The 26,149-nt window shown below is 34.2% G+C and overlaps 3 protein-coding genes across 6 annotated transcripts; all 3 read right to left on the bottom strand.

Annotated features, from left to right (window-relative positions):
• Positions 1–985: 985 nt before the first annotated feature.
• LOC115988750 (neurogenic locus notch homolog protein 3-like) lies at positions 986–7,946 on the bottom strand. Of its 2 annotated transcripts, none has more exons than XM_031112369.1 (6): positions 7,787–7,946; positions 7,450–7,593; positions 4,104–4,184; positions 3,817–3,939; positions 3,344–3,433; positions 986–1,403 (listed from the first exon to the last, which is right to left on the bottom strand). In XM_031112369.1, exons 1-6 carry the CDS (start codon positions 7,908–7,910, stop codon positions 1,318–1,320), a joined length of 648 nt encoding a protein of 215 aa, XP_030968229.1. In that variant the 5' UTR covers positions 7,911–7,946; the 3' UTR covers positions 986–1,317. The 2 variants fall into 2 exon arrangements, with proteins under 2 accessions (XP_030968229.1, XP_030968228.1); XM_031112368.1 differs by having other exon boundaries at positions 1,084–1,403; positions 3,278–3,433; positions 7,787–7,931.
• A 1,717-nt stretch (positions 7,947–9,663) lies between these two features.
• On the bottom strand, positions 9,664–15,517 carry LOC115991853 (katanin p60 ATPase-containing subunit A1). Its single transcript, XM_031115801.1, has 7 exons — positions 15,298–15,517; positions 14,294–14,762; positions 12,996–13,193; positions 12,292–12,536; positions 11,681–11,839; positions 11,432–11,519; positions 9,664–10,234 (listed from the first exon to the last, which is right to left on the bottom strand). Exons 1-7 carry the CDS (start codon positions 15,417–15,419, stop codon positions 9,953–9,955), a joined length of 1,563 nt encoding a protein of 520 aa, XP_030971661.1. The 5' UTR covers positions 15,420–15,517; the 3' UTR covers positions 9,664–9,952.
• A 3,340-nt stretch (positions 15,518–18,857) lies between these two features.
• On the bottom strand, positions 18,858–25,238 carry LOC115991676 (aromatic aminotransferase ISS1). Of its 3 annotated transcripts, none has more exons than XM_031115512.1 (10): positions 25,017–25,227; positions 24,829–24,900; positions 24,633–24,680; positions 23,618–23,746; positions 23,442–23,501; positions 22,431–22,587; positions 21,322–21,428; positions 21,072–21,130; positions 20,176–20,284; positions 18,858–19,516 (listed from the first exon to the last, which is right to left on the bottom strand). In XM_031115512.1, the coding sequence occupies exons 2-10, from the start codon at positions 24,889–24,891 to the stop codon at positions 19,061–19,063; spliced, it is 1,188 nt and encodes a 395-aa protein (XP_030971372.1). In that variant the 5' UTR covers positions 24,892–24,900; positions 25,017–25,227; the 3' UTR covers positions 18,858–19,060. The 3 variants fall into 3 exon arrangements, with proteins under 3 accessions (XP_030971372.1, XP_030971376.1, XP_030971373.1); XM_031115516.1 differs by having other exon boundaries at positions 18,886–19,516; positions 24,985–25,238; XM_031115513.1 differs by having other exon boundaries at positions 18,886–19,516; positions 25,052–25,238.
• Between the last annotated feature and the right edge of the window lie 911 nt (positions 25,239–26,149).

The following is a 26,149-nucleotide window of genomic DNA, read 5'->3' as shown; positions in this document are numbered from 1 at the left end:
GTATTCATCAAATTCAGTTCATAGATGAAAGGGAATTAATTGTTGGAACTTGAAACCATGATGAAAGGAGGTGATAGAAAGAACAAAAATTACAGAAAGCAACCCATTTTAAACTACTAGGACGAGAAATTTACTTTTGGTACAATTTGCCTTGTCTTGTAGCTAGCAAGTTGGTAAACCTTTACCAACACTAATGATATATGGATTTTACTAATGCTCGCTGGCCCTTGTACTCTATTTTCCAGTTTATGATTTTTTTTTTTTTTTTAATAATATATGGTTCATGCATATTCCTTGAGCATAACAAAACAAACATTTTATAAATTTTTGTTTTACTTCAAAGAGTTTTTAGTATGCTTCAGTTGTACTTACCTATCCATTTGGACATTAAAAATGATAAATAGATAAGAAATAAAAGGAAAAGGTTCAGTGAAAAGGAGGCAAAAAAGTGAACAATAAAACAGGGAAAAAAAAAAAAAAAAGCCATGGTAATTTTATAAACGATTTTGATTGAAACATTGCACATATTTTAGCACATGCAGAGCGGCACTTGAATCCATGAAACCATTATAGCACGCAGAGATAAGTGAAGGAACCAGAAAAAAGGACAACAGAAAGAACAAAAACAAAGCAATCAAAAGCATTTAAAACTGCTTCTATGATAAGAGAAATTAAGAAATCTCCCTTGGGCACATGACTTGTCCTCTACTAAGTAAAGCAACACACATGATTCAAGTGGTCACTCTTCCTGTACTTTGATCAAAAATTTTAGGATCTTTATCTTGTCAGTTCAATAGTTAGGTTTGTACTACATGCCAAACTCCAACGAAGTTTGGCAGTGTAAACTTAAAGTAAAGGATTCTCAAAAAAAAAAAAAAAAAAACCTTAAAGTAAAGTACTATTCCTTAGCAAAAAATTTTTTGCAGTCCCAATGTGAAATCAGTGAAAAGCAAGAAATTGGGGAGCTTTAAACACATCTTAGCCAATCAGAAGATAAATGGCCTAATTTCCAACATCCTCATACCATCTTTGTTAGCAATGCTTAACAAGGTAGATTGTCTGCAACATTTTTTTTCAGGCCTCTTTTCCTTGATGATTTTGAGCACAAGAGAAACTCAAATTTGTGGACCAAGTATATGGAGAAACTAAAATTGATCATTTTCTAACTTGGGTGCATTACAAATAGGAATTTAAACACAAAATTTACCCCCAAATATGCAACTTGATAACAAACACCTTATGATTATTGGCTAAAAAAGAGTGTTAATCAAACTATATTTATCACTGTCATCATTGTGTTCATCGTCTTGATCTACTTTACACCCAAGTTAGAAAGATTGCTGCTAACATTATTGCGGTTAGTGCGTAGTAACTCCTTGAGCAATTTGGTACTTCACCAATTCCTGCACATGGAACATGATGAATTAGCTAAGCATATTAATAAATATAAATATAAAATGGGAAGAAGAATAAACAGGTAAGTTCACAGAATTAGGTATATTAGAAGGAAAATCCATTACAGAAAAAACAAAAATCAGGGAACGTGGTGGTCAATACCAAGTTTAGGAAATAGCTTCTTCTATAATAAATAAATAAAAAAGTTTTAGGAAATAGCTCTTTTTAACCCAAATCCCTACTGTCCAATGATAAAATTAAAATTACATAAAATAAACTATTGAAGTACTTTTTAGAGCCTGCTCAACAGAATAACATAAAGAAATAATTCTATTCGGGATAATCTCCATGCAATCTCAATTTCACCCAAAAAATCATCAACTTAGAAAAATAACCCCTCTAAAAAAGCAGCCAATTGGTGGAACTCAAAACAACAGTCAGGTCTTAGATTGAACTTTTATTTTTATTATATAGACTTATTTCTATATAGTAAATTTAACTTTTATCAATAATAAATTAATAAGTATGAATTGAATTTGAGAAAAAGAAACCAATATTTAGAGCAATTACATTAGGCTCCCTAAAGTAGGGTAAGACCCCAATTTAAGTAGAGCAGTCCAACAGAAGCCCCAAATTGGGCTCCTTACCCATTCCCCAAACCTATATTTTATTATTTTGTGTTTTGGCAATAGAAATTAAGAGTGTACATCAAATCCACCAACCCATCAAAACCAACCCAACCCAACACCTCAGGTTGGTTTTCGTGGGTTGGTTTGAAATTTTACCCACCATATATATAAGTTTATTTTATTACCCTTATTTTAATTTTCTAATTTGATAAATTTTGAGATTTTGAAATTTAGTTTCGATAAACTTGAGAATTTGGAATATAATTTAAACATATTATATGAATTATAATAATTTATTGAAAAAAGTGTTTAAAATAATTGATGAACGCCTAATTTTTTACTATGCATAAAACATGCATACCCAACCCCCTAAGCCAACCCAACCCAATCTATAGGGGAATTTCTCAACCCAACTTGACAAGGTTGGGTTGAAACCCTCCAACCTGACTCGTACACACTCTTAATTGGAATAAAAAAAAGTGAGGTTTTAAAAAGTAAGAGAAATAATATAAATAATTAAACAATATTTTATGAAATAGAATATAGAATAGAGAGTTGACATGGGTGTTTTGTAAAGTGGTTAGCTAAAATAGGAAAAATAGATTATTATCTTAAAATATGGGGAGAATTTTAAGAAGACCAATAATGTGAATGCTCTTATGATCTTATTGTGCAAAAACTAGAACAAAGAGGACCAATTTTCAAAGGGGAAATAATGACAATCTGCTAGTGGCCTAGCCTTAGCACAATGCCATCCTTCTACAATTTTAGTTATCAACTAAATTTTGGTTGTTTCCAAAAAAACAAAAACAAAAACAAACAAAAATTTCGGTTCGTTTGTCATCTTCTTTTTTGTTTTCCATTATCTAGTTCTTTTTCGTTCTTGTCCTTTTTTTATTACTTCTTGTCATGGAGTGGCAGTGGACCACGAGCAGAAGTACAGCCCAGAAATAAGCCCTGCCTAATGCCCAGTAACAGGTTCAAGCAATTATGAGTAATCTTTTGAGGCAGAATTCAGAAACTCCAACCCAAAAAGAGACAGAAAATCCAATCAAATCAAGTCAGGAAAGAAGGGGATAGAGCTCATAGGCCCAAATTTGATCATTTGTGGACTCTGCCCATTATGTTTGAATTTTTTTATTACCATATAGATAGAAAAAGGCATTGTATAAAATTAGAAAACAAAAATGAAACCTTCTTTTATTTAAGGTAAGGCAACATTAAGCACTTTCAATTATGTTGCATAAATTTACCTCCATTTGATATACCATTTCTTGAAGAACTAGATGTGCTAGGTGGTGTTGGTTGCGGTGACATACCATTTCTTGAAGAACCAGATGGACCCAGTGTTGGTGGTGACGATTGAATCGAGCCTAACTGAAGATTCCTGCAATCTCCTCCTAAGTAACCTATCAAAAAGGATTTGCAATGTCCAATGATACACAAAACAAAATTCTCAATCTTTTTGTTGAAACTTGAAAGGAAGAAAATGAATATATTTAAATCTTATTTTTATTATTAATCGATACTAGTTTTTTTTTTCTTTTTCTTTTTGAGAAAAAGTTTTTAACCTATATAAGATAAAGACATCAATTGCTTTTTAGTATAGCTGAGAATCTAACCCCAAATCTCATATTTGACGAAAAGAGACTTATAAAAGATAAATATATTTGAACCTTATTTTTATTATTAATAGGTGCTAGTTCAACGAGCTAAACGTGCTTTCTTTTTCAAATTAAATGGAAACATAAATTATTCGAGCTTATTCTTGTAGTTATAATGATCTACTTACATTCCTTAAAACAAGCTAAGGTTGGCTTGTCCATCAAATTCGTCGAACCGTCATTGCACTGGCATTTGTATCCTGTTCCATTGGTCACACATGTTCCATCCCCGCACCAAACAAAGGCACAAGCTGTAACAAAATTCACACATACATAGATACAAGTTGTAACAATTGCTTAGTTTAGTTGGCATAATTTTCTTAAATAATGAACCCAGATTATAGCCTCTCTTCTTCTTTTTTCCCTATTCATTTCATTTTGGAAACGAAAAATATGCTACGGTTAGTGAATGTACCATCATTTGCAAGGAGTGAAACTGGAGCTACTGGTGGGGATGGTATTGGAGATCCTATCCCACATTGGAAATTCACTGAGCCTGAAATGTCATCAATAATCCAATTAAATATTTGTCCTGTCTTTGTATTGCAAATGAAAAATTTAAAATTGCAGTGATAAACTAATAATCTTCCAATCCTACATGTATCTTTTTTCCCTCCCATAGCATTTAATATTTATGTTGAAAATTAGCAAAAAGGAAGTTGTTTTCACTTATTGTTGGACCCAAATATAGTTTGTTGAGTTCCTAGCTTTGAAAGGAGTAGATGCACCTTCCACCCCAATTTTAAAGATAGTTGAAGGCGCCAGAAATTACTTGCAGATGTTTTGCTCTTGGAAAGCAGTCCACACAAACAGAAGGAACAATACGGCTGCTCATCTACTTGCTAGAGAGTCTAAGAATGTAAATGACTGTGTAATCTGGGTTGAGGATTTCCCACCCTGTATTGAGAATCAATTATTGAATGATGTAATTGCTTTGGACGTTTGTCCTTATTAATGAAAGCTATGGTACAAGTTGACAATCAAAAAAATATATATATATAGTTTGTTGAGTTCCTAATGGACACCATAAGTTATGAAGGGGCCCAATACTTGTTTCATATCAATATCAAAGTAGTTGAGTCATAAATTGTTTCTCATTTTTTTGCTTCAATGGAGATCCAGAGGGAAGCTGTTGGTAAGAGAGCTTACCCAATTTTATGGCTTATCATTTCGCTCAAAACAAAGAAAGTAAAATAACAAGGAAAATATTATAGCTATTATTAATTTTACTACAAAAAGCTTATAAATAGACATGACAATGAATATAATTATTTGTGCTCAATAGAAAATAAATATAATTGGTGCAATATCAGCAATGTCAAAGTAATATTTTTAAGTACTTTTTTGTTTTGTGTTTAAAATCTGGCGCATCAGCTTGTAATGAATAATGATAAGGTAATAAATAGTAACCTTAGCATCAATTAGATAATAATTCTCATCTTAAAAATTGTTCTTCCTTAATCTAGGAAGTAGAAACATAATTAATTATAAATTAAACTGGCAATCCAAGAGGATAGTCTACGGGACAGAGTAAGGAATTTTTTTTTGGGAAGGGGGGGGGGGGGGGAGTTGCGACACTAATATATTTAGGACAAAATTTAGCTACAAAATTTGTTGTAGTCTAAGATTACAAATTTACTCAATATCATTAAAATAACTACATATTTTGAAAATTCAACTGCTGGATTGTATATTTTTTACACTCTTAATACACATGTCAAATTTTGTGTCAATCAAATATTATTTACTATATGATCTATAAGCTCATATTTTATTCATAATTTTAAACTACAAAAACTTGCAATTTAAACAATTAATTGATGACATAACTATTGATTTTTAATTTTTTAGAAATTTTGCAAGTATGGAGAATATAAGAAGAAAATGTAATTCAATGGTGGATTTGTCAAAATTCACCTCCAATAAAAAAATATTGAGTAAGGTTGTAGCCTTAACCTACCACCAATTTTGTAACTAAACTTTGTCCATATATTTACCAAAACAACCCCCTCGCATATACACACATATGCACACACAAGCATTTTTTATTATATACACACTATTTTATTTGATAAGTTATACAAGATATAAGAGCACATTTTATAATAAAAAATAAAATTATGTCTCTATAACTATTAGACCAATTATATTTTTCAAGAGCATTATTGGACTAATTCAAATATTTGGGGAGGCCAATTCTTATTTTTGTAGGCTAAATTTTGAAAACATTGAAATAATTATATATATATATATATATATATATAAATTTTCAAAATTTTAGGGGGCCAAGGCCCCTCCACCCATGTACATGCCTCTGCCCCTAGTAGTCTCTGACAATTGCCAAACATATTAGTAATGAGAAATAAAAAATTGATTAATACAGTAATGAGAAATATGTTTCACAATCTTGTTGCAATTGCATATTTTATGACACAAAGCAGAGAAGAATACTAAGAAAATTTCAGGTCGAAGGGGCCTGATTGGAACAACATTTTTTAGAAATTGATTTTAAAAACAAACAAAAAAAAATACTATTTTTTGAGAATAAGAACAAAAAATAGTTTTCTATTGTCTTTTATACCTAAACCAAGAACTTGCTTTGTAATTATTGTACAAAACCCATTTTTTCCAATAGTATGGGTTGTGGAATGTGGATGGAATTACAACAATACTACAACCCCAGTAAATTTCACAACTTTTTTCACAAAGTTTATAGGTAATGGACTGATTAGTATAATATCCCTTCACATGGGTTTATAATTGATATCACTTTTATTATTTATTATTTACAATTTGTCACTTCAACAATATTGAAAAAATAAATAGTGAAAATTATTGTGTTTTTAGACTTATTGTAGAATTGGTTGAGAGGGGTTGGAAGCTTAAGTTACTTTGAGCTAAAGGGAGAGTAAGGAGATAGAAGGGCCTTAGTGTTAGTTTTCTTTGAGCTTGCTAGGTATGACAAAAATGTTTTGCCCAGCTCAACTTGCCCTACACTGCTCTGCCTCATGCGGTTTTCCTAGTCCTATTCTACCTTACCCCGGCCTATAAGCATGTAATTGATTGAATATATTTAAATAAAAACACTTTCTCTCGAAACACTTTCGTCATGCCCCTCCCTTTTCTCTTTTATTTCAATTCCACAATGTCAAAGTCATATCATTAAGAATGACAAAATGTTTCCACCCCATCTCGCCTTGATATGTCCTCTAGAATCGCTATGGATTTTCCACAATCCAAGGGAAGACAAGACACCTATGATCTAACCCAACCCTAGGCAATTGCCATCCCTATCTACTTTCGGGCATAATTCAACTTTATAGACTTTCTTCTTATTCTTTTTTTCCTTTTTCCCTTCTTTTTTTTCCATGTTGGTCAAATTTCTAAAGGTTAATAATCTTCCTTAAATTTAGTAAAAATGTTCCTTAAAATTAATAAAAATGTTCCTATAATGGGTAAAATCAATGATTTTAGAAGTATTCCTGAAAAGGAATTGAAAATAAAAGCATGATTTTTTTTTTCTTTTATTTAATTTGAGAGATGAAAATGAAAAAATTTATTGAATTCCACTATCTTCAGGACATTTTCTTAGCATTTTCCATTCCTTTGTAAACAGATAGAGACCCAAACATGTGCATTACAAAAATAGATGTATTAACTATGCATAGAGTCACTTCATATCTACATGCATTGGTGTTGTAACTTGTAACAAAGAGAGAGAGAGAGTGAGAGATACAGAGATTAGAGAGAGAGAGACTCACAGTTAGGAATAACACAAGCAGGGAAGGTCAAAGAACCAATCTGTATTGCCTTCCAACCAGGGTAACACTCACACTCAAAACCAAGAAATGAACTAGAGTCCTTGCATGTTCCTTGCACACAATCTATTACTGCACATGCAATACCTACACAGAAACCATCATCGCCCACATTATAATCATCATAACTATCAACCAAGCTAATCAAATTCAAAACCCAAATTTCATTTTAGTCCTTTAAGATAAAACCAAAAGAATTTAATAAAAAATAAATAAACTATCAAACACCAAATTTGTTTTGTAAAGAAAATATATAGTGAAACAAACAGTTCAAGGTTACCTTTTAGTGGTGGGGGTAAGTCGAGCAACTCTGAGGAATTGGCTGCCTGGTTGAAGCTGAAGAAAGTGAAGAAAAGGAAATGCAAAGAAATGAGAGTGAAAATTTTGTAATTAAAGTTTTCCATGATTTAGTATTGGCTGTGTGGGGCAAGGGCTTGCATGGTTGGGAGATACAAGTTGAAAGAGCATTAATATGAAATTTAAACAGTAATGAAAATCTCACCCGGAAGCTGCCTGTACAGCTTCCCTTCTTATTTTATTTTTAAATTAAAATTTCCAACTGAATTTCCTATTAAAATTTCCTTTTTATTTTAATTTGTTTTTATCTATCCCACCATTTCCACCTGAATTTTTGGCTATTATTTTCTGAGTATGAAATGTATATCTGGAATATTTTCATAACAAATTTTAATTGACAAATTGTTATGGAATATTAGCTTATAACCAATAACAGTTTATCACTTAGAATTTGTTGTTAAAAGTTTTTCAAAATTATTATGAACATAACACTTCACTTTTCCCAACCAACCAAAGCAAAAAATTCAAATCAAACAAGCTAAGATAAAAACAATTTCCTTTTTTTTTCTTTTTTTTTTTTTCTTTTTTTGATGAAGCTTCCTTTTATTAATTGAGCAAAGAATTCGTTAAATCAGAGTAGTATATATTAGTAATATTTTAAGAGAAAAGCGTAAGTGAATTGCCACGTGGACCAGTATATGGGCAGGGGTACGAAGAAAAGTATACCTTTATGGGGGGAATGGGAGATATCCACTCTAGCTTTTTTTTTTTTTTTTGAGAAAGACCACTCTAGCTTTTTATTGTGAGTAATTAATGTAGTCAGAGATTCAGCAAGTAAAATTAATTTTAGTTTAGATGGGGCGGCGATCGAAGCAATGGAGGGAAATGAAAAAGACTCAGAGATTAAATTGAGTATTGCCGATTTAATTCACATTGCAATTGTCAATTGGTTGTAAAATGCCAAAAATTGTCAATGTTGTTTCAAGCATATTTTTGCCGTCTTAAATTTAATATTGTTCAACCAAATTGCTGACCCTATAAATAATCTATATGCTTTTTCTAAAACATGCCTGTCGGGCTTTCGTATTTTCAACGGCGCCGTATTTTCCAACCCAAAAAAAAAACGGCAGGGTCAAAGCCGAAGGTGTTGGAATGTCCACCCACTCAAAAGACTCTTTGGAACTATTTTTTTGTGCGATTATGGCAAATCCGCAGTTAATAATCTATAACTCTTTCTAACGAGTACCCTTAAGATAATGATTAAAAATCTATAACTCATTCACAATATTTTCACAAACATTTATTAGATAGCAAGTTGTTATTGAATATTATTAGTAGATAAAAAAATAATTTTAATAGTAAATTCAAATTAAAATCACTAATAACTTACCACCTCGAATTTGTCAAAAATATTGTAAAAATACCATAAACCTAGCATTTTTCTAGTGAAGAATATAAATTAAAAATTCGTAAAATCTTCTCTTTCTATTTCAAAATAAGTGACTATTTCAAAATAAGTTATGAGATTTTATCAGTAAGATTTTATCACATCATACCATTTTTTATGAAAGTCAACAATATTTTAAATAAACATTACTCCAATGTAATAGTCAAAATATATTTAAATATCGATAACAAACCAAATTCAATTCACTTATTTCAAAATAAATAGACAAGATGAATTGTTTCAAAATATATAGGTAAGATTTTAAAAGCTGCACAATTAAAGTCGTTCAAAAAAACCTGGAGAATCCTAATCCGCAAAACTGCCTTCCTCTTTTCCCGTATGTGCCTTGCTGACTACCCCCATTGCCTTAAACGTGAAGAGATATTTCATTCCATTCTTTAGATGGTTACATGATTCAGGGAATAAGGGATTGATTGAATAACATTTGAGAGAGATATAAGTGAATTAGATCAACAAGGGATGTGCAATCATGACCAAGTTACATTACATGAGTGATTACAGATACAAAATAGCACAACAATAGGTTACACTTCCAAGTTCCAACACCTGGGGTTTGAATTTAATCGGCTGCACGAAAAATAAATGAAAAATATGAAGGAACAATTAGAGGACACAGACCACGCAAACCGACTAGTTAGGAAAAAAAACACCTAATCTATTAGCTTCAGTATGGCATGATCTTTATGCTGATCCAAACTCTGAAAACCACTTCTCATGCTTTTCAATATCAGATGCCGAAACACTGCGTTGGACCTTCTTTATGGCTTCCTCGAAGTCGCACATGGCAATAGGATCCTTCGAAATCTCATCCTTGGGCATGTTCTTAATCTCATCACGTGTCTTTCCGGCTATTTTACGTCTCATGCCATTCAAGGAAGCATCCCGGCAAACATTTGTCAGATCATCTCCACTGTACCCCTCCGTTCGGCGAGCAACATCATCAATATCTACATCAGGGGCCACCTGATACATGGCAAATATGATCAATCAGAAAACATATTGAAAGGACACATAGATGCTTCAAAATAATATTAAGATAAATGCAAGCATATTATTGGAAACTATTACAGCACTACTTCGTCAAGGAAATATCAGAAGCAGAAAGGAGCAGGAATTAGGGCACAGGCAAAGGAGACAAACTTGAGCTGTCAGGAATAGCGGATAATGCTACAAGAGGTCCGCAAGGATACTTTTTCTTGCACAAGAACCAAAAGAGCTTTCAACTAATAGAGCTAGGCTGGCTGATCAAATAGTAGCCTCCTCCCCTTCTTGGAGTTGCTTCTATGAACCCCCGCATATTTGGCAAACTCTTATCAAAACAAGGTACTGAATATTAATAAGGTCTTTTTGTTTTGTGAATTATTTAGGACAAAATTTTCCTTTAAACTGGGTTTCTCCAACCCATTATTTAGCATTAGTTCATAAGACCATGCATGTGTATTTTAATCATGACTCATTAAATCATTTATATAACTCACATAACAATTAAATAGGTCATGTGATTAAAAGTACAAGTGGATGCTCATTTAAATGGCCACATAGAGGGTTGTAGAAACATTCTTCCAACGTCCAATTATTTATGTTTATATGTACTGCGGTGAAAGCTGAGATATAATCATTTGTAATCCCCAAAAGATGGATTCGGACTCCATTCAAAGCAGTAGCACTAAAAATAATTTAAATAATTTTTAAAAAAAAGACACACACACACACAAGAACATGTGAGTTCTGTAAGAATTTAATTCTAATGTAAGGAATTCGGCAATCATGTGAATAAAGACAAAACCATGAATGGGTCAATAAACTCATGTAACCATCTGGCTAGCATCATTGACCAGGCGGCCTGTTCCTTAAAAGTTAATCTTCATCAAAATATCACTTAGGTTTAAGCCATAGAAACAAGACAAATGATCAAACCTTTCACATGCCCAAAGATTTTTCTTCTTTAGTGCTCATTTTCTAATCAGGAAATTAAAGTAAAAAGTGCATAATGCCAATTAAGTTACATTTAGGTTATTGATCCGAGAGAAAAATAACCTTATATCGGAAATTAACCAAATCCAATTCAAAAGATGGTACAAAAAGTAAGATAAATCCAAGATTGTGATAGACTCTCACTCCTGTAATATGGCCAGAAAATATTGGTATCAACTAATTTACCTCTACAGTTTTCAAATTGATCCGGATAAGCTCCTTACGACTCTCAAAACTTGGAAGAGGAATATAAATACGCTTTTCCAGCCGTCTCCTGCATTAGATTACCACCAAATTAAATGCGGAAAAGAAAGCCAACAAATCCAAATAGTAAAATTTGGCATTTTTAGACCTAGAAAATATAGTTATTATAACTGACAACTCAGGGTAAAGAAAACCCGTATAAAAATACCAAAAAAGAGAGAGAGGAGCAACCTCAAAGCCTCATCTATGTCCCATGGAAAGTTAGTAGCTGCCAAAACCATCACTATTTTACGGGTACCATCTTCACTTGTGGAACTATTATTTACACCATCTACCTGAACTAGAAGTTCAGACTTCACCCTTCTGGATGATTCATGCTCCCCTGATGCCCTGAAGAAAAGAAGTTATTGTGAACTTGGGTTCAATATAGGTACAAAACATATTTGACAAATTATTCTCACAATCAATTCACATTTTAGTTCAAAATGAACATATTCATTAATCTGGTTCGAGGTTCAACATGTACACAGAAAATAAAGCCATACGAAGGAGGGAAGGCGGGAAGAGAGAGTGAACTAGCTCAAAGCATCATACATGCATTTTTATATATTCAACATATAGGGTTGAAAACAAAAGGGTATATATGACACAAGAACAAAAAACATAAATGCACAAAACTACAGGAGCAGAACATAATAAATGATGGAATAAAACATAAGTGATTTTTTTTTTTTTTTTTTTTGGTGGGGGGGAACAAAACTTGTTTAGATCTTAAACTAAAAGCATCTGAGAAAACGTGAATGGGCTTTTCAAACCTAAACCAAATGTGGTGAAAGAATTACCCTCGGGAATTGCAGAGAGAATCAATCTCATCAATGAAAATAGTACTTGGCGCATACGCTCTTGCAAGATCAAACAAGCACCGCACCATGCGCTCACTCTCCCCACGCCATTTTGAAGCTAATGTAGCTGAGGAAACATTGAAAAATGTAGTACCACACTCAGTAGCAACTGCCTTAGCTAGCAACGTCTTCCCAGTTCCAGGAGGACCAAACATGAGAACACCTTTCCAGGGTCTCCTAATTCCCTACAAGCAAAGAAGCAATAGGCTTAAACCAACCTCATTGCACAAAAGAAATTCATTTAACTCTAAGGAGATGCAGAAAATGGGAGAGGAACCAGTAAAAACCTCACACCCCAATCAATATGTGAGGATTAAGTTTTGGTGGTCACATCCAATACAACTGCTATGTATATTGGTATGTCTTTTGTGCTCATTTGAATGGATTCAAAATAATCCATTGTATTTTGACATGAAAATCGCAAATGTTAAACCAGTCATAAAGCAAAAAGAAATCTGCATCTGAACACAACCAAATACGAAATTGAAAGATGACCTGATATCATGTCTTCATACCATGAATTAACTAACATAATATACCCCCCCCCCCCTTCAAAAAAAAACTAACATAATATAATTCAATTGTACTCAAACCTTGTGCATTATACTTTTATGCTAAATCAGCTTTAACCAGTCAAAGAGTACCTGGAAATATTCAGGCATCCACAGAGGAAGCACAACAGCTTCTTCTAGTAGTCTTTTTGCTTCACTCAGCCCTGCAACATCATCCCATCTCACTCCAGGACTGGTTTCCAATACGTCCCTTTCAAGCATTGCAGCCAAGTCAGCATCAGGCCCCTCATATTGTCCCTTCTTTGACTTTCCATCTTCAGCATCACTATTCTAATAATTCCACATACAAAACATTTAGCAGAATATAGACAACCTCAATCCTTTTTCTTTTTTCTCTTTTTGATAGGTATACAACCTCAATCTAATATAGCTCATCATACTAGGAAAAGCAAAAGGAATATGTTTTTCAGAGGCCGGAAACACAAGAAGCTAATCATTATAGGTGTTTCCAATCAGAAATACCATGTAAAACTTGATGAAAATAACTAAAAATTGCTACAGCCAATGGATTTTTTAATTCCCAAAGATTTCACGACAAAAATCAGAAAGTTTAGGCAAATTCAAGTAACAAAAAAGTCTGATATAGACATGTGATAGATCAGTTCATCCCTCCCATTCATTATTTCCTTTTGATATCATATTTGAAGATTAAGCCATGTGAAAAAACAACCCTGCATACACCATTACTTGCCTAGCAATCAACAAAATCCAAAGTACAGCATATTCTCTCAATGAGGCAATTACATGCTTGTGAAAGTAAAAAACTAAGTGGTCAAGGCCTATGTCGGACTTCAGTAAAACCAACTTAATGATTGAGAAGGCAAATTACATGTTAGTGAAGGTAAAAACTAAGTGGTCAAGGCCTTCCCTACTTTAGGATAACTGGATCCAGCATCATGTTTCTACCTTAGAAACCAAATCAAACTTTCAACATTTTTTTTTCACACAAGATCACAAGAACTTGATACAGAGGTCTTGAAGGACAACCCTAACAGTTTTCACATTTTAGTTTTAATCATTCCAGAATGTGAATCTATTAAACCTAGACAAAATTTCAGTTTCAATCAAACTTCCAAATAAACATAGATTTTGGGTTTCAATTACTTTTCATAGAAGGAAAATAAGATGCAGAAAAGAAATATTCAAATTTTGGTACTAGTAATTACAGAGTAAAGAACTGCACAATGTGTAAGATGTACGAGATAAATTTTGGCACCAGCATCATTATGAGGAAAAGAACTCAAAGAAGCCAATTGTATGATAGTAAAATTCCCACATTGAAGATAAAACTCCACCCACCTATTTGGTACTAGCAATAAGTCCTAATTAACCAAAATTATTGCCCAAGAATCTTGTGGACAACAACTTACCGCGGAATCAGCCTTGCTAGACTTCCCAGAACCAGTGCCTTTCTTTCCAGTAGTTGATGATCGGACACCTGAGTTAACCCTGCTTGAAGCACCAGTCTTTGCACCACGGCCAGTTGTATTTGTTCTAGTAGAACCACGAGCCCAAGTCGCGTCTTGTGGCGACTTCCTCATGCCCATTTGACCAGCCCTTGCTGGCCGTCTACTTGAAGTATCCCGAGTAGGTGGCCGCCATACATCAGGATCATCAAATGGAGCACCTGAGGAAGTTGGGTACTCATCTAGCGGTTGAAATACAAATGACGATTTAGTATTTATGGGTGGTGAAGAAGGGCGTCTGGAAACAGGACCATCCTTGAATGCCTTTCTCTCCACATCCAATTGCTTTACAACTTCTGTTTCCTCAGAAATGGCTTTCTTTACATTCATCCATTTTGCACGAATTAAAGGGTCATCAAGAGTGTTTAGGTGTCTGAAATCACAACAGAAGTTCAAAAGCTTTACTAAGTGAACTTATGCATAAAAACAGATCAATGACATAAAATAAAAAATGGAAAATAGAGTGACTGAAAAATATCAAATTTCATTTGTTGATATGGTTTTCTTTCCTATCAACCCCATATAAATCTTACTCGGAATTTGACAATGATGTTTGGGAAGAAATTATCATGTCCCATCTAAAAAAGTAAAAGAAACAAATACTTCAACAAAGATGCAAAACTAACATTTTCATACAGTTAACATAACTCCAAATAACAAAGAAAGCCACAAATCTAAGCCGAAATCAGTAGCTGTTTTAGTAAGTAAATATTTTCATGTTTAAACATCTTCCTCCCAAAAAAAAAAAAAAAATTTCTAACCGCAAGAATCAAGTAAAACCCCCAAAATCAAATGTGAACATTTCCTGGTTACCAAACACCTACATTTTCCAAGAAAATCCAAGATAAGCAAACCAAAACCCTAGGAAATGGGAGAATTCTAGAGAGAGAGAGAGAGAGAGGAAATACTTGTTGATCTGAGCAATGGCGCCATCGAAGAAGATAATGGAGGTGTCGTAGAGTCCTTCCAGAGCGTACTCTCTCGCTAATTTCAAATGCTCCTGCAACCCACCCAGCGATGCTCCTCCCATATTCTCTCTCTCTCTCTCTCTCTCTCTCTCAAAATTCGAAGAATTAGGGTTTCAAATTTCAATTCGGAGAAGAAGAAGAAATTTCTCTCTCTCTTAGATTTTTTTTTGTCAGTGAGTGAAGAGATTGATGGAGCAGTGTGGCCTCAACGGCGACGTTTTAACGGTAAAAAAGAACGGAGAGAGAGTCTGGTGGGGGGTAGGAGAGTGAAATTACTATATTGTCCTTGGGCTTTTCACTATTTTATGGTTTTGGTATTAAAGTAGGTTCGGTTTGTTTTTTTGCTTTTTTTAGTGGGCTTCTTAATATGGCCGTTTGGGGTTGTCGGCATGTTCGTAATTAGTATATGGTAGGGCCCATTTTGCGGATTCAATCACTATTAAAGTTTTGGCCCAAAAAAAGTGGGCCCATTTTAACTTAAAGGTTAAAGCCATTGCTTTTTTTTTTTTTTTTTAAAGAATCAAGTCATTGCCTTTTGTTTTGGAGGGGATGCCCTACTCTATTCTTTCTATCTGTGTGTATTGTGTAATAAGGAGAATGCTAGATCTACAAACTTTTTTACAAACTGCTAATGTGGTGAGTGGTTATTGGTAAGCAAAAACGTGATTTAATGGAAAGTCCAAATGAAAACAAGTAAGAATTAGCCACATCAACAGTTTTGTAAAAATGTTGTAAAATAGTTTTATGCCTGTAGCATTGCTCGTGTAATAATAACCCACAAAATGGTGTAGTGTTTCTTTACTGGATTTTTCTTTTTAATGATTGAGTTTTTTACTCATTTGTTGGTTAGATTTAAACAATGATCTTTAAACTCCATCATCATGTTAGTTGTTACAAGCAAGAAAGAAAGATCCCTTGGAAACTAAGAGATCTATTTTAAACTAAAGTTTAATGATGGGTTTTGATTTAGAGCAAAAAGAAGTTTGAATTGTGAAGTGTTTGATTAAAAAAATGGTTCAACTTGACTTTGAACCAGTTTTGAAAAATAGTTGACGGACTAATCCACAACAAAGCTCTTAGGATAGAAACTTTAAAATTAATAAAAATGCTTTTGGTATCTAAGAAATAAAAACTAGGTTCATGGAAATGTATTGAGATCATTGTTGTTATTATCTTACAATACACGAAATAATTCTCATTTTTTACCCTTTCATATACATTATATAAGAGTATGATATTGATAAATAGAAAACAGTGATGGTGTTATAACTTATACCATCACCAACCCAACAGCCCAAGGCATCATAAAAGCACTATTCGCATATCCGTTGAGTAATAAAGGTAGCAAAATCTCTAATGGCAACAAAGTGAACACTTCGGACCAGAGTTGTACCTCTGGAGAAGGAATTACAACAATAACGAGAAAGTTGTTTTCATTAATGCCTAACCGATTTAAATTTTCTAGGATAATATCAAGTACTTACACAAGTCTCTCTGTTATCTCTCCACCCCCCCCCCCCCCACTTTTTTAGTGCCTAAATTAGTAATTAAACAATCAAACCTCCGATGGCCTCTTGAGTTAGAGCATGGGGAGCATGTCAAAAGGACATATGAGATTCACATACTTGTGAGAGACTCACTCCATAAAATAAGATAAGTTTTACAAGAAAATTAGAGCTATCGCGTTTAATAAGGGTTAACACAATTAATTGCTATGTTATAGCTCAAGTTAGACATGTGCCATTCCTAAGAATGTAATAGTGTTGCACTAGTGTCAACAGGTGGTGCTAAGGAGAGAGAGCATCCCTCTTTATAATTAGAGGATTGCCCTTGTGGGGGGATGAACTTGATTCAAGGCTGAAACCCAAATGCTCAAAGGATCATACTTGAGGAAATGGGCAAAGCCCATTTCAATGAGTAGTAACAGGAAACCTCTTAGGACTATTTTTGTGGAGTTCTGAGCATACCTGCCAACCCTGAAACGCTTTTCCAAGCTTATAAGCATGGATGAACCCTCAATAAACGAAAGAAGTACTACGGGAGATCAACCCCACCCTTTCTATTCTTGGCCAAGGTGGTGCTCTTACCAATACCACCTCAGGAAACCTCCTGAAAGGATAAGGATCACAGAAGTCTTCATCTCCGCATTAATGAGAGGTTCTCTATCTAATCTCTTCTGCATTAAATACATATAGGATAACCTGAATAATATAAACACCCCCCAAAAAGTCCTGTTTCAAGATAAAAACGGGGGGAAACCAATAAAAGAATGGGAAAATATCCCCAAAAGATCTAGCTAGGGACAGACCAGCTAGAGGGATAAAAGAAGGGAAAATTCCTATAAAAGGGGAGGATATTGAAACAAAGAGGAGTTGGAAAAAAGAAGAGGAAAAACACTGAGAGAAGAGAGAGAAAAAGAAAAATATAAGACATTGTGTTTCTTTGTAACTCCCAGTACCTCGGGAAAAGAGTGGTGAAGCTTGGTTTGTAATATTTTGTAATCTTACTTTGATGAACCAATTGTTTGAGCTTCCCAATGTGGAATTTTACCTCGTTCTTTTGACAAATAAATTGTGTAAGTCAGTTATCTAGGGATGAAAACATTCTTAACATAGTTGTTATGTTGTTATTTCTTTTTTCGAATTTCTGACCCCCACAACCCTGATTTTCTCTTAAGCTAAAGATATTGCTTAAGAAGAATTCTCACTTTTAATTCAAAAAACAATGGTTAAACATTTTTTTTTTGGAGGGATAATGGGGATAACTAATTCATCATGACCCCCACTTAATTATAACAATAATAGTGGTGGTGGTGATAATGATAGGGCACAAATGGATCATGAAGCAATGCATCATTATGTACCTAACAAACTCTTGTGGACACTTTTTGATGACAAGCCCGTTAAGATATCAATCTAAAGCCTTGTGATAGACACGCATACATGCAGAATACACAATACACACGGAGAAAAGTAGAAAGCAAAAGTTAGAACAAAATTGTTGGGAGTTCTTAAAACTACTTCAAACAAACTCACAATTTTTGCCACAACACTTTTATATGACAAGCTATGATTGGTTATTATCATTTTTATATGAACCTACCACTTTTTTTTTTCTACCAATCACAATCAACTACATGGAAAGTAGTACATCTCTTTTTTGGTACTAGATTTTTTGAATTGTTGTTAGAGAGGTTCTTCTTTCATGTTGCTAGCACAGTAACTTGCCAACGACTTATTAATTATTATTTATTACCCATGTGGGATTTGATACAATCTCTCTCATGATCATGATTCCCAAATCTACTACATCACAGCTTCAAACAATTTCTTTGCTTTTTTTTTTTTTTTTTTGGCTAACATGAGTGTCCAAAACTCGTCTAAGTAGTGGAAGGAATCCTTTAGAGTGACCCAAAGATGCAGGCTAAGAGTTTTTAATCATGGAAATGGCTAGACCAACCCCTTAAGAGTTAGAGCTTCAAAACTCTTGGCTAAAAAAGAGAAAGAAATCAAATATGTTACTATGATGTTATCGGTATCAAGCGAAGAAACATTTGGCACGTATATGAAATTACATGAATGTATTTGGAAATACCTTTCTGAATATACATATTGGAATTAATGCTCTAATTTCATGAAGCGTCCAATTATTCAAATGCAAAATGTACTTCCAATTTTGATGTTTTGAATTAACCTTAAAAATTTTAGTTATCCACCATGCCATCTCTGACCAATTCTTCTAACCCTCCCCTCAGTCTTTCTGCAGCAGCTTTACATTCACTCTCGATCAAGCCTCCAAAGGAGATCCTAAGGTTCCCTGGACAGCCACATGAGCTTCCCGGGATCACAAGCACTCCATGCTTACGAGCAAGCCATTTAACAACTTCGAAGTCATCAACATATTGACCTGGAAGCTTTGCCCAAAGGTATATTGCACCTTCTCCTCCTCTCACGCCATCTTCTCCAAGGGGTGAGAGTGCTTCTAAAACTATTTCTCTGTTCTTGACAAGATCTTTTACTCGCTCCGTGACCCACTCAGGTCCCAATTCCAAGGAGTAAAGGGCTAAACGTTGAGAAATTATTGAAGCACAGATGGGAATGTTGTCTTGAACTTTGAGGAGTTGATCAGCCAAGCCCTCTACTTCTGTAGGGTATGCTATCTGCATGCATTCAATAATTAGCTTAGGCAAGAAGTGCAAACTTTTGACAATAATATAAAGAGAAAATTGTAAATATGCACTTGCAAGAGATTATTTATCAACCAAAATAAATTGGAAATCCAGCATACACAGAACTTTGTGTTTCATAAACGTTCAGTCAGCAAAATAGACTAACCATGATGTCATTTTTGGAATAGCAACTCTCTTGTCACTCACTGTTTTCAAGCTCACTCCACACTTGAAATAGATAACCAAAATGCAGAAAGAAGTATGAAGCTACTAGTATTGTAAACCTATAGTGATCAGTCAGAGGTAATTTGATTTCTGTGATTCAATTATGGTGGTCTCATAATAAGAAATCATCATAGGCTTTTTGTTTGAACAGGAAGAACATGTTGCCAGAGAGGATAATAACAAAATCCAGATGAATATTTTTAAAAGATACAGATTCAATTAACTTCTAAGAATAAAAAAGTAACCACCACCAAGTAAGAGATGCATTAACTAGTCACTCTTTATATTTTAGTCTCAATGCTTGCACAATTTGTTCTAAGCAAGCTAATGCTCCATTCAAAGTTTTGCAAAATTTCATATGTATCTTTCCTGTGCTGATGTAAATACAACAATGAACATGAGATTCTCATCAAAGCATAACTTACATATCCAACACGCCATCCCATCATCCCATATGCTTTCGAGAAGGAAAAAATGTTGACTATGTGATTTCCCTCCAGGCATGAGTGTTTTAGACCATCATACATGAAGTACCTGTGAATAAATTCCATAACACTCGACCATTATAGTCTCTGCTTCATGAGTAAACGCTTAAAAAACAATAAAAACATAAACTCAAATCACAAGTCAACAGGACCAGATACAATTGGAGAATTATCTTTGAAAAGAAACCAATAAAAGTACCCTGACTAAACATTCTAACAATAACTTCACTATTGGCATCCTTAATTTGCACATTCTATGTGATGTTTGGCGGACCAAATTTAATGTTCTAGATAGGCCATCTATTCATTAGTCCAGGATTGATGCACTTAAACCTTAATGTGTACAATATTTGGCTGCTACGCATATCATTAAATGTCTTTTTCTAAAGTGCTGCATCAGTAGGTGATATTAGCACTTGCTGTATCATCAAATTCCATTAAAGTTCACCAAATTGACTAATGGATCTAAGCACATGGGAGCTACAAATCTCACAAACCAAACCACAAAGTACCTCTATGTTTTAAGGGCATCCCATAGAGGTGGTAATTGTAATTATCTATCTAATGAAACAATAATACTCCCAAGTTCTTTCGTCCACTGTTCTCAACTTTTCAAAAACTCTGTTTTTCGTTTTTTATTATCAAAATACAAGAATATTCACACAAACACAATTGTGTTATATGTTGACTTCTAAACCCCATCTTCCCCACCCCCCCCCCCCCCCCCCCCGCGGGGGGGCTCTCCCCAAAAAAAAAAACACAAAATATAAAAACTAAAAGAATGATTTAAATTATAATTTTTGTTTACTACAGATCTTGTGAAATTACAAACATACTCATATGTGTTATCTACAAGAAGCCAAGCTCCAGCATCTCTGCAGAGGTCTGAAATCCTCTACATAAAATAAGAGAAAACACATAGTTAGAAGATTCCAGAGAATTCAAATGCAAGAACCAAGAAAACAGTTTGTTCTCAAGGCTTGATCAAACTCTATGCATTGCAACATTGGTCTGAAAAGGGTACATGAATATGCAAGAACATGTGTGCATATATATAGTTATGAATGTATGGAGAGAGAGAGAGACCTTAAGAAGAGGCTCGGGAATATAAGTCCCAGTTGGGTTGCCAGGATTAACAACAGTAACAAGCTTTGGGGGTGGATTAGTTTCCAACAACGTTCTTTCTAACCAATCTGAAAATTGATTAAAATTAGATAGATGATCTGAAGAAAGAACTAAAGGCAGAAACTAACTGTTTTGGCACGTTCCGTATGTTAAATACACATCAATCCTCCAATATTCTTCTTTTAAAATAACATGCTGTGTTGTATTATGGATATAATTCTCCAGAAGCATTGAATACAAGTATAACAATTAAACATAATCATGAATAATGCAAATTTAACCAATATTAGCCAACATTTCTAAGAAGAAAATGATAATTGAACTGTAGAAAACATATTCAAAAGTGGTCTTTTAGTAGAGGATAGTAAAAATAAGGAAGAAATGCAAGTATATCCTGACAATGACACCACCAGACTAGTTTTCCTTTTCCATAAAATACTCCTGCGCTTATTGTCATAGCTTTTCAATACCAACATAATACAAACTCGTAAACAAAGTAGAGACTACAGAAGCACTTTATAAGAGCTACCAGCCACTTCAAGGATGTCATTTAATAAGGAATTTGGAAATTCTATGAACTTCTGAAAAGGATTAGGATGTAGGGGTTTAAAATCCCATCATTTACAACATTTTTTGTTTGGAAAACATTTGGGATTTTTTATTAATCTAAACCCAAAACATAATCACTATAAAAACACTGGCCAAACTCATCTTCCACAGCAAAACCACCACCCTTCAACCAACCAAACCCACTTAGTAAAGCAAACAAACCCCTCAGTATACCTCAAGGTGTGTCATGAGACATGAGAACAAAGCACCAGAAGACTAAAATGATTCTTTTCTGTCATGCAATGGCAATGGAAGATAATACTCCAGACATGAATTTATTATAACAGTTATAATTGTTTAAGACCTTAAATACCCAGATTTCCCTTTCTGATAAATTGCTACACATTGCTAATATCCAATTTCATACAAGGAGCAGCACAACCATTAGGAGGTAGCCCAGAAATGTCAAAAGAAGTAGAGTTCATATAAAATGAGCAGGTTGTGAAGCTTCTTAATCTTACCTGCATCTGGATATAGTGTCTTAGGGTTACCAGGTCCCACCAGTATATTAGTGATGCCAGTCATTTGGAAGGACATGTAAGCATTGAAGTAGTATGGCGCAAACATAACGACAGAATCCCCAGCATCACACAATGTAAGAACAAGATTTACAAATGCCTGCATTGCAACAGGTTGCATCAGATTTCATGTAATGAGTACTATAGAACTGCTGAAAAATTCAAAGTGCTTTGTTTCAAGCTGATGAAATGAGTAATTATGTATCATGAAATTTGTTTCTTACACAATGCCTAAACATATAATGATGAAAAACTATGTGAAAGGAAATAAAAAACTATGACTTTTGACATATCTTATGTTCAGTTTATAATCTGAAAATTTGCCAAATATGCAAAATCTGGCATGGAAATATAGCATTCAAGGGAAAATACACATGCAAACTCTTTTGTGAGAAAAACTTCTTGCATCTTTAGAGCAGCATAAATAATTACCATATCCCACCATCTTCCACAATATGTAGGAGTTTTTTGGCTAACTAATCAAACAACTTTAGCTCTAAAAGCAAGAAAAAAGTCAATTCTGTGATACAAGCAAATTGGCAATCTTCAAATTTTCACATTTAAAGACATATTGCTCCTCTGTTTTGGGTCCTAGCCAACATGTTATAATTTGCTGCTCAGGTAGGTTAAGGCTGTATTGTGATGTTGAAAGATCAGATTGCAGATAAGCAAGCAAGAGGAGCACCTAATAGGCAGAAGAATAAAGCATGACACTAGAACAAGGAACCAATAGAAGGATTGCATTTATGCACAATCAGGCACTGGATTGCACCAAGTGGACCCCCTTCCCTTATCCCAGCTGCTGTGCAATTAAACATGTAGAGCAAACAATTGGCTTTCCAACTTAACTCTGTCACATTCCAAAAGCTAAATACAGATTTTTTTTCTTTTTTTTTGGCAATAGCATTTAATAAAATTTTGAGGAAAAAAAAAAAAAAGAATGATCTTGCCTACCTGATTTGCACCTGCAGTAACCATCACTGAAGATTTGTTCAGTTTATTTTCTAGACGCATCTGCAAAATCAAATCAACTTACAACTTTCAGTTGGATAGCCATATCGGTCTGATTTTTTTTATTAAGACGAACAATTGAAAAGGGTGCTTGAGATGCAGCTCTTTAAGATAGATACCTTTTTTATCAATGCCTCCCTGAGTTCAGGGATACCTTCATCAGCACCATAACGACTAATTGAAGGCTCGAATACAAGTTCTCTGGCCCTATCCAATGCCTGTTGGGGTGGTAGCCAATAAACTACCCCCTAGAGCATATATCAACCACAAGCATAACAAGTCATACAAAAATGCAACTGAGGGACAAAAGCCACTTAAAATTACAGTTCTAAATTAATAGTATAAGCTGCAACCAAAAAATAAACCAATGATATTAACACTAGTAAAAATTTAACACTCTCCAACCAATGAACAAAGCCTCATGAATAACCAAAACAACAGGACTAAGCATACCTTCCCAAATGAAAATTTCTTAAAATTATTCTTGTAATTTTTCAGGAATAAAAAAAAAATTAAAAAAAAAAAAAATTGCTCAAACAAGTCAGAAATCTGTTGAATGTTTGCTTCATATATGACAACAATAAAAATAGATCGTCCCCAAATTTTCTTGAGGTTGTTTTGTCGCAATATAACAAAATGGGGACTTGAAATTTTGGGATTTAACAAGGGAAAAGATTTTCTTAATCATGTCATTTTCTTCATTAATGTTCGTATACAAATTCGGTAAACAAATACCCCCCAATAAAATAAATAAATAAAACCTTTGGAATTCTCTAAAAGAACCCATTTTTCTAGAATAACTAGGAAAAATAGTTTCAAAATATGCATTGCCAAACACATTTTCCATGTCCTGTCCTCAATTTCCAACTTTCAAAACAAAGAACATACCTTTCAAAATTTGCACCATACACCCTAATTTTCATAGAGTAAACAAAACTGGTCTATTTCTTGGTACCTCCATACTCATCAAACTCAGCACCAAACCAATATAGTAACAATTCAACATTGGAAGACTAAAACATGACGTTTTTCCTCTCATTTCTCAATAACTCAATGATAACACTAACAGCAACACCTTAATTAAAACCAAATTGCAACAACATAACATTGGAATCCAAAAAAGAAAACACAAACCTGGGCCAAAGACACAGCATTTGTGTATCTTCGCTGCAGTTCCTGTACCTGCGAAAACCAAAACATCCCCACTTCTTCACCACCAAAAACATAAACATAATACAGTATTACACAAATCCAAATGCAAATTGAAGCTAGAAAACACACAAATTCAGAAAGAAAAAACAAAACCCAGTTGGAATTTTAGCCTTTATACCTGAACCATGACCGGCATCTGAGTCTCCACAACCCTCGTTGCAAGCCTTCCGAACGAACCCATCTCACCCTCCTTCACACAGCCACACAAAAAAACCAACTCAAAATGAGCTCCAATTTACAGCAAAATGTCCAGTTGTCAATACAACTCACCTACCTATAATCCCAAATTCAGATTTCAAACCTTACCCAGAAATTGTTTAGTAATATAGATCAAGACCCACCTCACCAAAAGCTTCCAAGTTCCCAAAATTTTTGAAGTTATTATCTTTTAAGCACTTTTTTTCAACTTACAAAAAGAATATAGATCATGTTCCACACGCCTTTAACAACCCCCACTACTTGTAGAATACAATACTAATCAAAAAAAGATATAAAAAGACAAAAGACACACAACTTTTTCTTTTTTTTCCTTTCTTTTCTTTTTTTTCTTATAAGCCAATTCCTGGTACCATGCTTTTTGTGCATTTATTTGACCTGTACTAACCTTTGTTTTTGCTAACGTTGACACCAAAAAATAATTGACCTTTTAGTGGGGTCAGTTAGGATAGACAGGAATCTCTACCGAAAAGCACATGATGACATTAATAAGGTAATAGTAAAAGAAGCTTGAGAAACACCCAGTTGAGCTCAAATAACAGGTTTTTTTTAAAAAATAACCATAAAACACATTCTATATTATAAGTTAGACAACGTTTGAAACATATTGCATATCTAACAATTCGAGTTCAGTAGACTCGATTTACCCAGAAAGGTGACGTGGACAAAGTACAAAATCGAGTTTACTGAACTCGATTTCTATACATAGAAATCGAGTTCAGTGAACTCGATTTCTGTGTATAGAAACCGAGTTTAACAAACTCGGTTTCTGTACATAGAAATCGAGTTTATTAAAATCGATTTCTATGTAAATCAAACACTCATCCTCTGCTCAAAAAATCTAGAGAACGAAGAAGAGAAGCAACGGAGAGAGTTCAAAATGAAGAAGAAAGAAGCAACGAATGAAACCCAAGCGCCGATTCTGACCAAACCCAGGCGCCTGAAGCTTCATCGTTTTTGCATCGTCGCGGCGGCGAAAGCTTCATCGTTTTTGCATCGTCGCGGCGGCGATTCTGTCCAAACCCAGGCGCTTGAAGCTTCAGGCGCCTGGGTTTGGTCAGATCGACGCTTGGGTTTGGTCAGAATCGCCGCCGCGACGATGCAAAAACGATCCGATCTCTGCGTTTTGCATCGCCTGAAGCTTCAGGCGCCTGGGTTTGGTCAGATCGGCGCTTGGGTTTGGTCAGAATCGACGCCTGGGTTTTCATTCGTTGCTTCTTTCT

The sequence above is a fragment of the Quercus lobata genome, chromosome 5, assembly GCF_001633185.2.
Source record: "Quercus lobata isolate SW786 chromosome 5, ValleyOak3.0 Primary Assembly, whole genome shotgun sequence".
Lineage (NCBI taxonomy): Eukaryota > Viridiplantae > Streptophyta > Magnoliopsida > Fagales > Fagaceae > Quercus > Quercus lobata.
Note: the sequence above shows the minus strand (reverse complement) of the source record. Positions and strands in the feature narration are given on the sequence as shown.

Excerpts from the sequence above, each read along its gene's own strand:
- LOC115988750 (XM_031112368.1), bottom strand. The coding sequence starts at position 7,910 with ATGGAAAACTTTAATTACAAAATTTTCACTCTCATTTCTTTGCATTTC. Across the intron at positions 3,940-4,103 it reads TTCACTCCTTGCAAATGATG|CTTGTGCCTTTGTTTGGTGC; the intron begins GTACATTCACTA and ends ATTTTGTTACAG. Across the intron at positions 3,434-3,816 it reads CTTAGCTTGTTTTAAGGAAT|GTTACTTAGGAGGAGATTGC; the intron begins GTAAGTAGATCA and ends CCTTTTTGATAG.
- LOC115991853 (XM_031115801.1), bottom strand. The coding sequence starts at position 15,419 with ATGGGAGGAGCATCGCTGGGTGGGTTGCAGGAGCATTTGAAATTAGCG. Across the intron at positions 14,763-15,297 it reads GCCATTGCTCAGATCAACAA|ACACCTAAACACTCTTGATG; the intron begins GTATTTCCTCTC and ends TTGTGATTTCAG. Across the intron at positions 11,520-11,680 it reads GACATAGATGAGGCTTTGAG|GAGACGGCTGGAAAAGCGTA; the intron begins GTTGCTCCTCTC and ends AATCTAATGCAG.
- LOC115991676 (XM_031115516.1), bottom strand. The coding sequence starts at position 24,891 with ATGGGTTCGTTCGGAAGGCTTGCAACGAGGGTTGTGGAGACTCAGATG. Across the intron at positions 23,502-23,617 it reads GGGAGGCATTGATAAAAAAG|ATGCGTCTAGAAAATAAACT; the intron begins GTATCTATCTTA and ends TTGATTTTGCAG. Across the intron at positions 22,588-23,441 it reads TTACTGCAGGTGCAAATCAG|GCATTTGTAAATCTTGTTCT; the intron begins GTAGGCAAGATC and ends GTTGCAATGCAG.